Below are 12095 nucleotides of genomic sequence, written 5' to 3' on the forward strand. Positions count from 1 at the left end.
ATTTTTAGGAATCAGTGTACTCCACTGTTGCTTGCTGCCACTTCAGGAGCACTGGACACTATTCAATACCTATTTTCTCTTGGTGCTAACTGGAGAAAAACAGATATTAAAGGAAACAATATAATTCATTTATCAGTGCTAACCTTTCATACAGAGGTTCTCAAGCATATAATAGAGTTAAATATTCCTGAACTTCCGGTTTGGAAAACTTTGGTAGGTGAGTGCACAACACATAATCTCTTTATAAATAAATGTTCTGATTATTATTCAGCTTAATCGTTGATACTCTGAAATAGAGCAAATAAAAGAATACATGCATCATATTTTAAACAGTTAAGATCAGGGGCGCCTGGGTGGCGCAGTCGGTTAGGCGTCCGACTTCAGCCAGGTCACGATCTCGCGGTCCGTGAGTTCGAGCCCCGCATCAGGCTCTGGGCTGATGGCTCAGAGCCTGGAGCCTGTTTCCGATTCTGTGTCTCCCTCTCTCTCTGCCCCTCCCCCGTTCATGCTCTGTCTCTCTCTGTCCCAAAAATGAATAAACGTTGAAAAAAAAAATAAAAAAAACAAAACAGTTAAGATCAAAAACTTTAGTTAAAAGCAGAAATACAAATAATACTGAACTATATTTTGTGTGTTCAAAAGTGCTTTTATTTTTAAATTAAAATCAAAGAATAATAACTCAGACTGTACTTTACACAATTATATTTATTTTTATTTTCCAACTTCCTCCAAAAGTCCATCTATCCTCCTTTCTGTCAAAAAAGCAAATTAAAACAAACAAAAAACAAGGAAAGAGGAAGAAAAATAATTAAAGTGAAGAAAACTCCCTCCAATTTATTCCTTCTTAATTTAAAAGACAGATTCAGGGGCGCCTGGGTGGCTCAGTTGGTTAAGTGTCAGATCCTTGATTTTGGCTCAGGTCCTGATCTCAGGGTGATGAGATCAGGCCCTACATCAGGCTCCATGCTGAGTGTGGAGCCTGCTTAAGATTCTCTCTCTCCCTCTTTCTCCGCCCCACCCTGGCTTGCATACGTGTGTGTGCACGCTCTAAAATTAAATAAATAAATAAATAAATAAATAAATAAATAAATAAAACATAGATTCAGCAACATTTTCCCTCATATATTGATATATGTTTTATGAAAATTTTTGCTTGAGATGTTGCTCCAGATTTTTGTTTGGTCTAGCCTGAAATATTATAAGGATAAGGGTCTCTAGGCCAATTGAATGCACAAATCTGATTTTACTATCCCTCAAAACCCCACTAAAATTACACGGAACTTAACTAATAACATCAGCAACACCAGGAAATAAGCATTATAAGCATTCAAGAGAAAACAGGAAAGGAGAAAATAGCAATAAAATGTTGGAAACAGACAAGTCTTAGAATTTAGCAGACTGGACAAATCATCCCAAGTTGACAGTGGGAAATCTGAGCACCTCTCAGACTTACACCATCAATCCTCACTAGGCACTCTGACTGAGAGCACCAGGCTAGGCCAGAAAGACCGAAAGATGCCAAGGCAGGAATTCTCCTCAACAAACAGGAAACTGGGAGTCTGCACCAAGAGAAAAGCAAAGGTAATTTCAAAGATGACAGCAAATGAAGTCCCCAAATGGAAACTGTGTACCCGGGCCAAAGGGATGTGGGAGGAATTACTGACAGGTACAAAGAAAAACTAGGCAGATGGAATAAAATAAGGTTCCCAAGAAAGACAAAAGTAAGAAAGGAGACAAAACTGTAGTACGCTACAATGCTTACCTGTGAATAATACCTGCATAGGCATTATAATAAGTATGGAATATTCATTTAACTAAATACCATAAATGTGGGGAAGGGGAGGGAGAGGGGGTGGCAGCAGAGTGGTGGAAGAGCTAACTTCTCATTTACCATAACATGAAGTCAGTCGATGATGTCCAAAATTGACAGAGCAAATGGTCATAGTGTATATAAGCATTTAGAAATATGGAGGTATATTGAAAGTCCAAAGTGGTTATATCTGGAGAGACGAACTCAGAAAAGCGGAGGGTAAAAAGAGACCAGAAAAGGATACTTCTATGTGGTTTCTTCTTGTACGATAGACGTTGTTTAGAAGGATATATATTTATTTGCATTACCTCCACATGAATTTATAGTATAAATGCATTTCGGATTTTTTGAAGTTATCTTCTTCATACTCAGGAAATGTATAAAGCTGCCTATATGCTTTAATAGATATTAAATTTTTATTGACAATAATGTAGTTTACTTTGCCATTCTTGAAAGCTTACGCTTAAATTTTATTGAACAACTGATTTCAGGCAAGAGAGAAGTGTACTGTTTCCCAAGTAAATTTGAACCATATGACCAGTCAATCCAAGTCATTCAGACCAAGTATTAAACATTTCAGAATTTTTCTACTAACTGTATAGATTATAAACCTCAGAGATTATGGGCATTTGCAACCTGTTCAGCACCCCTCAGAAGGCCGTGCACAGAGGGAATTTAATGAATGCATTTGGTGTAATAGTCGTTTTCTCAACTCACAGCTTCACTTGGCCTGTACAGAAGCAGATCAATCATTCCATTCCCTCTTCTAAAATTACAATATGCATTTTTCTGTTGAATGCTTGCCAGAAATGTTGCAGTGTGAAAGCTATAAACGAAGGATGATGGCTGTGATGTCCTTGGAAGTAATTTGCTTAGCAAATGCTGGATACTGGAAATATATTTTGGATGCAGGTGACGTAAAATCCATTTACTGTCTTTTGCTTACACTATTTTATGTAGAGCTATAATTACATTCAATCGGTTTAAAATCTATTTTTAATTGTAGAGAAAACTTTTTAGTTGATTTTAACTTTCTATTTTTCTTTTTTCCAAGGTTATTACCTTTACCTGACGATATATGTAAAATTTTTAATTCGAGTATAGTTGACGCACAGTGTTACATTAGTTTCAGGTGTACAACATAGTGATTCAACAACTCTATACATTATGCTATACTTACCACAAGTGTAGCTACCGTCTGTCATTGTGCAATGCTATTACAATACCATTGACTATATTCCTTACGCTGTGGCTTTTATTCCTGTGACATATTCATTCCATAACCGGAAGTCTGTGTCACTCACTCACACCTTTACCCATTTTACCCATGTCTCCACCCCCTTCCCCTCTGGGAACCATCAGTTTGGCCTTGTATTGATAGGTCTGATTCTACTTTTTGTTTGTTTTATTTTTTAGATTCTACATATAAGTGAGATCATATGGTATTTGTCTTTCTCTGACAACCTTATATTTTATTTCTCATGTGGAAACTGCACACAATCAAAAAACTATATAAATTCTACTTCTCTAAAACTTTGTGAACTTAAAAATGATACGAAATTACTGTACTACATTTTATATTTACTTTCAATTAGAAATTATCCCTATTCTGTATTTACACAATTTATTTTTTAAATTAAAATGGGGCAGCTGGGATGGCTCAGTCTGTTAAGCGTCCGACTTCGGCTCAGGTCATGATCCCGCGGTTTGTGAGTTCGAGCCCCGCGTCGGACTCTGTGCTGACAACTCAGAGCCTGAATCCTGCTTTAGATTCTGTGTCTCCCCCTCTCTCTGCTCCTCCCCCAATGCAATCTGTTTCTGTCTCTGTCTCTCAAAGATAAATAAACATTTAAAAAAATAGCAGGGTTTTGTGTATGGGTGTGTGTGTGTGTGTGTGTGTGTGTGTGCTGAGCATCAGGTATTGTATGGAAGTGTTAAATCATTCACTATATTTACAACTGAAACTAACATTACACTGTATATTAACTAACTGGAATTCAGATAAAAACTTTAAAAAATAGCAGTTTTTGTGCCAACCCTGGGTTTGTCACTAGCTCTGCATTTAGAATTTAAGTTAATTGCTTGCCCTCTATAACCCTAATTTCCTTATTAATCAAATGATTCCTACCCATTTGGTTGTTTTGAGAATAGCACTTTCCAATATAACTTTCTGAAATGATGGAAACGTTCTATCTTCATTGTCTAATATGGTATCCACTACTCTAATGTGGATATTGGGCATACATAAGATGCTCCATAAATATTTGTTGAATGAATAAATAAATGAATAAAAAAATTACAAGTAGTACCCTAAAACTAACCTTTAGTATTCCTAAAAACATGTACAAAAATCTGTGTCCAAAAGGTAAACCATAGATAAATAAGTCGTGAGGGAGGTATCATTTCAGGTAGATAAATAAATAAAGCCCTGATTATACGGTTATATTTTCCAACATTTCTTGTGTCTCCAGAGCGTGCTCTTTTCTTTCACAGTGAACTGATATAACAAACATCCGACTGAAGCCAATTTTCTTTTTTCACCATGCCCAGTGATTTCCATCCTTGAACCAAATATAATTAATGAAGCTAAGGTTGCTTTTTACTAGATTCAGCACTTTTTGTTTTTCAGTTGCTTGTAAAAACTATAGGTAAAATATAATAAAATGCTCAAATAATTGTACAAATGCTGCCACACAAATTTAAAGAAATATCCAAAACTGAACTGTATCATGTGGTGGCTCAAAGAATTTATTCATCTATCATTTGAAGCTGAAAATCCATGGTTCCAAGGTGGCTTAGCGTTACCAACATGAAATAATAGGCTTGTGTGCTGTGTGAAAATCAGACGTGTGAACATGAGAGCTGCTTGAATTATGGAAAAGACAGACAGGTGAATTCATATGGTTTCAAATTATAATTTTATAAACATGTTATAGAATTATTTGCTAATTGTTCATATGGCGATGACCACAGCCATTATTTAAATCTTACCATGATAAATTAACTATAAATGGTTACAAATAATTCATGCTTTTTCTTGATTTCTTTATTGCAGGTACCATTCCTGCCTTAATTAATCTATTAAAATGTTCCAAAATAAAATTACAGTGCAAAACAGTTGGGTTATTGAGTAATATCTCAACACATGCAAACATAGTGCATGCTATAGTAGAGGCGGGAGGCATTCCAGCTCTGATCAACCTACTGGTTTCTGATGAACCTGAACTACATTCTCGCTGTGCTGTCATTTTATATGACATTGCTCAACTTGAAAACAAGGATGTTATTGCCACATGTGTAAGTTCTTTTCATAGAATATAGTTTTGACTGACATTCCCTGGGTGTCTCAGTCGGTTAAGCATCTGAAATTTGGCTCAGTTCATGATCTCATGGTTTGTGAGTTCCAGCCCTGTGTCAGGCTCTGTGCTGACAGCTCAGAGTCTGCAGCCTGCTTCTGTTCTGTGTCTCCTTCTCTCTCTGCTCCTTCCCTGCCTGTGCTCTGTCCCTCTGTCTCTCAAAAATAAACAAACACCAAAAAAATTAAAAAAAAAAAAAAGAAGCTAGAAAGGTACATACCCATTTATTATGCAGTGGTGAAATTCCCAGGGAAGAAATCCAATCTCAAAGAAGATGGCAAAGAACAAACCTGCCACAATCCCATGAGTGCTAAAAGTAAACAAGAGCAAGATAGTACCAGAGCAAGCACAGCAAAGGACATGAGCTTCAGCAGAGGTATCTGGGTCCCCTCTCCCTTTCTCCCAAACAACACAGCAGGCCCCAATGGATGCTATCCACACATTGGGTTTTGATGTACCTGAACAACCTCGAGCCTGAGAAACCTATCACTTTGGTAGCAACCAGTAAGCAAACCTGTTGTTTGTCTAAAGGGAAATGTTATCACCACACCTTTCAAGGTTACCAGCTACATAAAAATCCTGAGGCTTGGCCTAGGTGAAAGAGCTGGCATAGTCTTGATACGCTCCAACATGGGTAGGAATGCAAGAGGCCCAGGGAGGACTGTTTCTCAACAGAAATGATCACCCGAGATAACACAGAAGGCAGGGCAAGGGCCTACTTAGCTCTAGGGTGTGGTTGCTTCTTTTTGTTTATGAGAGGGTATTACGAGAAATGCTACCACTTTGGCTATTTCTGTCCTGGCTGGAAAATGCAGTCCAACTGTACCAGAAAGTTATTTTTTGTGAACACCAAACAATCTTTGCCATGCTGCATTTCCTCAAATGAAACCCACTATATTGTATCTGCTTATGCTTGATTTAAGATCTTTTATGAGATATTTATAAGATTATTTTTATTGTTTTCTTCAGTAGATGCTTCTTCACCATGGATTGAATAATTTAGCATCATAAAATGTACCTTTTTTGTCGAGTGTAATACTTTTTCCCTGAATTCTATATTGTCCAGAATTATGTTTGTGATGTTTCCTTTGCACTCTCATGTTTAATTTGGCTCTGCCCATCCTTTTTAACTTTTCTGAGTCATTTCCTGTTGGTTGGTTTGTTATCTTTGGGAAATATATTGGAAATATAGACACCCAGACTCACCTCTAGAGTTAGTCTTTACTTATTTAGAATTTATAATCTCCAGTTAATCTAATAATTACCCAGAATTGGGATAAATGTGTCCCTTGAATCAGCATATTTAGGTTATGCTTTGCCACTCACTTTGTGTTGAGTGTATGTATTGAGCTCATTTATACTCATTGACATGACATGTTTAACTTTAGTTCTGTCATAGTTTGTTATTACTATCTTTTTAACTTTAATCTATTGTGTGGTCAGTGTCTTCCTTCTCTTTTTATCTTTAAAGTGCAGGATTTACATGTCAACATTCATTACCTGTATTTCCTGGGACTTGGTATAACTTTTCAACATGTATATTCATCTTCTTTTATTTTTAGAATGCTTTCCTGAATTCATATCTTTAAGCATTTTTTTTCTGTAATATTCTTTTAGTCCATTCACATGAGGACTTTTTGTAAGTTTATTAGATGGCAGATTCTATTCTAGATGTTGGGGTTATAACAGTGAACAAAACAAATAAAACCCCAGTTTCATGGAAATTGTATTCTACTTGGGAGTAGCAAGACCATGAGCAAAGCAAATAAAACAAACATATATGTTAGGTGAAAATAAGTGGTAAGGGGGGCAATAAAGCAGAGAAAGGGGAGAGGGGAGCGTGGTGAAAAATACTTCAATAAGTATTTGCATTTGAGTGCAGACTTAAAGTAGATGAGAAAGTGTGTCATGTTTTTCTGCTGGAAAGAGTATTCTAGGCTGAGGAAACAAGTGCAAAGTTAATGGAAGTTGGAATGTGCCTGGTATGTTCAAGGAGCAACAAGAAACCAAAAGTAGCTGAGGGGAGAGATACAGGAGATGCTCAGCTGGGTTGGGTAATGGTGGGCCACATCACGGTTGTGGGGGCAACTGTCAGACACCTTGCTTTTGCTCTGAGTATGTTAAGCCATTGAATGATTTTGTTCTGGGAAGTTCCATGAAGAGATTTAGATCTACCCTCTATTGAAATAGGTGGGCAAGAGTATATGTGTCAAGACTAATTCAAAGCTATTATAGTAATCCAGATGACAGATAAAGGTGTCTTGAACCAGGGTAATAATAGTGAAAATGGTGAGAAGTGATCACATTCTGTATTATATATTTTTTAATGTTTATTTATTTTTGAGAGAGAGAGAGACAGAGTGTGAGCAGGGGAGGGGCAGAGAGAGAGAGACACACACACAGAATCTGAAGCAGGCTCCAGGCTCTGAGCTGTCAGCACAGATCCCAATGTGGGGCTTGAACCCAAGAGCTGTGAAATCATGACTTGAGCCAAAGTCGGACGCCCAACCAACTGAGCCACCCAATTGCCCCTACATTCTGTATTATATTTTGAAAGTTAAGTTCACTAGGCTCTGTGGGAAAGTTGAAAGATATGGAGGGACCTCAAAGGAGACTAAGAAGGAATGGCTAACAAGGTAGGAGGAAACCTGAAGAATCTGTATTAGCCAAATGAAGAAAGTGTTTCAAAGAGGAAAGAATGATCAATAGTGTCAAAGCTATTGTAAGGTGAAAGTCAAATACTGACCATTGCATTTATTTGCCTGAATTAAATGACCAGCTCTCTTTGGGAACACTAATTATTTGCATATTATATTACCTTTTCCTGCCTTACATAGCTATCATTTTTTTCTCTCGTCCTTTTCCACTCATTGTTTCATTTTATTTCATTTTTTTCCTTAATCCTGTCCTTGTCCCTTGCTATGTTTTTCAGCATTGTTTATTTTTGTGTGGATTACAATTTGGCTTTTATATTTCTCCACATATTTCCTGAGCTTTTCCAGCTCTCATTTCTTCTCCCCTATTTCAAAAATATCTTCCCTGAGCTCTGATGTAGCTCCTGTGCACTCTTGTTTTATAGAAGTGATTGTTTCATTAATTTTTTTCATTGATAATAATGTACCACTTTAAGTTAAAATCTCATCTATTTTTGTGGAAATATTTTTTTGATGAACATTAACCATTTGTGGTAAATTTTTCTACTTTTTTTCTTAAATATATTTGGACAGATGCTGTTCTAGTTCTGTTTTGATCATTACTCATCTTTGAATTAGGTAAGTTCTTTCTCGTCCTGCTACTTGCAGGAAGTATATGTGGGAAAGGGTCCAGTTCTAGGCTAGCAAGCATATGACTTATGCCACAGAGTTGTATGCATGGGTTCTTTCAGCTTTACTTTTCCCTAAGCCAACAGAGACTGGTGCATAGTACCTCACAATGTAAGATTCTATTTCCTCCACAATGCGGAGTCCATCTCTTCCTTTTTACCTCACCGAGAGTCTACTTCTTCCAAACATATCTTGTCAGTATGATTCCTTGTCAATCCTTGCCTTCCTTCATTTTTGAAACATTATGCCAAATTGATCCAGGAAAGAGCCTGCTTCCATCCTGTGTATACCCATTCCTATTATTTCAGACAGGGAATTGTGTATTTCTTTTTCTGCCCCTCAAGGTAAAGGCACTCATTTTGGACAACTGTGGTCTGCCAGCATTTCCTATGGACAGTGGCCATGGGAGATCTCTCTAATTCTTGCTGGTAATTCACACAAACTTATTGTGGCTCAATATTACAGATGTCTCCTAACTTTATTGAAAATGAGGTTACATTTCTGTTTATCTTCCTTAGTATTCTTGTATTATTTCTGTTAGTAGAGAGATATGCCACCTTTACTCCATTTAAAATTAGGAATTTCTATTTAAAAATATTTTGTGTTGCACAAATATAATTACCAATTACCAGTACGATGTTTTCCAAATTGGCAGTGTATTTAATTGATCTTACTCAATTGCTTTACTTTTTAGACATTTATTAAATGTTACAGTGAACTTGTAGCCTTAACTTATTTTGCTGTAGAGGAGATTATTTTATGCTCAGAGTTAACTGTCATTTAATGTGACATGCCAGTAGAGACATTTGTTTATGGGCAACCATTCTCTCCTATGTAAGCAGATATTTATAGCAAGAAAGATTATAGACTTACATTTTTAAATAAAGATTGCATAAATCTTAAATAATTCTATTGTAATTATTTTTTTGTTTCCTTATCTTTAGAATGGAATCCCAGCTCTGATAAGTCTCTTGAAGTTAAACACAGAAAATGTGCTAGTAAATGTAATGAACTGTATACGGGTATTATGTATGGGAAATGAACAAAATCAAAGAGCAGTGAGAGACCATAAAGGCATCCAATATCTTATCACATTTCTGAGTTCAGATTCAGGTGAGCCTCGATTTCTATATTATTTTTAAGTGGCTGGATATACTGAGTGAAGCAAATACAGGTTGGACTTGCCTTATATGAAGACATGTCCTGTTATCTTAGAGTGCATCTAGACATATATAATATAAACTAAACATCTCAAACACTCAAATTCAAACACCAAATTTATAAAAGGAATTGACTCTCAAAGGTATAGTTTTTATAAAAAAAAAAAGTTTAACTGGATTTCTCTATAAATGGAAATACTGGCATAAATAATGAAAATCATGCAGTTAATATGCCCAGGGACTTGAGTAGATGACTCCTTGTATGAATAATACATATATTGATCATCGGAACGTTTTATAAGTTACAACAAAAACTTCAGGTTTTCTGTGAGATATTGGTATCAAAATTCAAAGTCATCACGTCTTTAAGCTAATGATCAGACTCTGAAGTACATATCAGTTCTAAGAACATCACAGGCTATGATGTACTGCAGGTACTCTGGCAGGTACTGCAAATGATCTCTTAGGTTCCATAAGTATTATCTCATCCCAGTGAGCATACACATAACAGGGTAAGCTTCAAATCCACGGTTTTCCCCAAATTTGAGGGGATAAAAAATTGGGGAAAAGCTTGTCCTTTTTTTTTTTAAAAGGAAATAGAGCTTATTGGGGAGCCTGGGTGGCTTAGCTGGTTAAGCATCTGACTCTTGATCTTGGCTCAGGTCATAATCGCAGTGTGTGAATTTGAGCCCCACATGGGGCTCTGTGTGGACAGTGCCAAGCCTGCTTGGGATTCTGTCTCTCCCTCTCTCTCTGCCACTTCCCCACTTGCTCTCTCTCTCTCTCTCTCTCTCTCTCTCTCTCTCTCTCAAAATAAATAAACTTTAAAAAGCTCTTTTAAAAAAAGTTTATTGAATACACCATAAAGGAGTGGCGGACAGGACAGCAAAGGAGAGACAGTCTGCCAAGCTTGCCCGTTTGTCTTCTTGCTTAGTTTATCATCTTTCTGGTCTAGTTCTCTAGGAGTAAATACAGAAAAAAAATACATTGGTTGATATGTAATACAAGGTTATGGATAAAGGGGTTGTTGCAGAAGACTTTCTTTTACTTTAGAGCTTCAAAGTTAAGGAATTATCATCTTCTAAGAACCTCTCTCATATAGGGAAATCATTTGAAAGTCCTTTCCCTTCATCACAAATTCCTAAGGTCATCAGCTTGCCCTCCATCAGTAACTATGCTCTACTTTATCATTTTTAAGAATAGCATTAGTGGGGCGCCTGGGTGGCGCAGTCGGTTAAGCGTCCGACTTCAGCCAGGTCACGATCTCGCGGTCCGTGAGTTCGAGCCCCGCGTCGGGCTCTGGGCTGATGGCTCAGAACCTGGAGCCTGTTTCTGATTCTGTGTCTCCCTTTCTCTCTGCCCCTCCCCCGTTCATGCTCTGTCTCTCTCTGTCCCAAAAATAAATAAAACGTTGAAAAAAAAAAAAAAGAATAGCATTAGAGATTATGTATAGAATCATCCAATCACTATGCACTGTGTTGTACATCTGCAACTAATATAACATGGTATGTCAATTATACTTCAATTTAAAAAAGAATAGCATTAAAGAGAGCCAGCTTTTATGCATATTTTAGCCATAGAATTTCTACTTGTTTATAATTACTCTTTAGTTTATTCTTTGTGTTTTATCACCTAAAATTTAAATACAGGGACTACTTTTTCCCTATCCTTTTTCATCTTCCCAACCCCAGATGCTAGAACAAAGCACAAACTGTAGAGAGAATTTGAATGAATAATAAATACATTCATGAAAGAAACCTATAGAAATAAATTGTTGAAATTGTTTCTTTTGGTGCTCTTGCCTTATCTAAATGAAAGTAATTCATGCTACACTATAATCTATATTATCTCCTCATTCCAAGGAAGATAATTTTGGGGAAAAAAAACAAATTATTTTTTTCTCTTTGTTTATAACTTATAAGTACTTCATTTATAATTTTAGTGCTTCAACAAGTAATTCTCCTGACTGTTAGCTGGTTTGGTAAGTTGTAGGAGATCACAAAGGAATTTTGTTAATTCCAATATCCTCTTAAACATTCTCAACCACTCTAAGATCTCATGCATTAAAGTAAAATGGCCCCAAAGCAGAGTCACATGCAGTTTCTTGAGACTATGGATTCATTAACATCTCCTTAGTCTTGACCCCTACCTCCAGGAGTTCCTCAACCTTTGCTGAGTTTGGTTTGTTTTAAGCCTTTGCTTCACCCATCTTTAGCTGCTTATTTCACACTCTTCCACATATGTGTGTGCCTGCATGCATATTCTCATTCCTACAATGTGTCAGATTTCATCTTTTCTGTGGCACACAGTTTTCCTGTTCTGTATCATGAGGCCACCACCATGGCAATTGAAATATGTAACAAAGTATACAAAATACTTTTCAACTGCCAACTATCTGAGCAAGACTTAAAGAGCACCTCATCCTTCTTAGAATGGTTATTCACAC

At 36.7% G+C, this 12095-nt stretch overlaps 1 protein-coding gene across 2 annotated transcripts in view; it reads left to right on the forward strand.

The window, feature by feature from the left end:
- The window catches only part of ANKAR (ankyrin and armadillo repeat containing), a 73112-nt gene that overhangs the window by 32772 nt on the left and 28245 nt on the right, over positions 1 to 12095 (forward strand). For both annotated transcript variants that reach the window (XM_045480500.1, XM_045480501.1), the window contains 4 exons: positions 9 to 217; positions 2618 to 2722; positions 4866 to 5107; positions 9434 to 9602. In XM_045480500.1, the coding sequence (XP_045336456.1) occupies positions 9 to 217; positions 2618 to 2722; positions 4866 to 5107; positions 9434 to 9602 (725 nt within the window). The remainder of the gene's footprint in view (positions 1 to 8; positions 218 to 2617; positions 2723 to 4865; positions 5108 to 9433; positions 9603 to 12095) is intronic.

This window comes from Leopardus geoffroyi, chromosome C1 (assembly GCF_018350155.1).
Source record: "Leopardus geoffroyi isolate Oge1 chromosome C1, O.geoffroyi_Oge1_pat1.0, whole genome shotgun sequence".
Lineage (NCBI taxonomy): Eukaryota > Metazoa > Chordata > Mammalia > Carnivora > Felidae > Leopardus > Leopardus geoffroyi.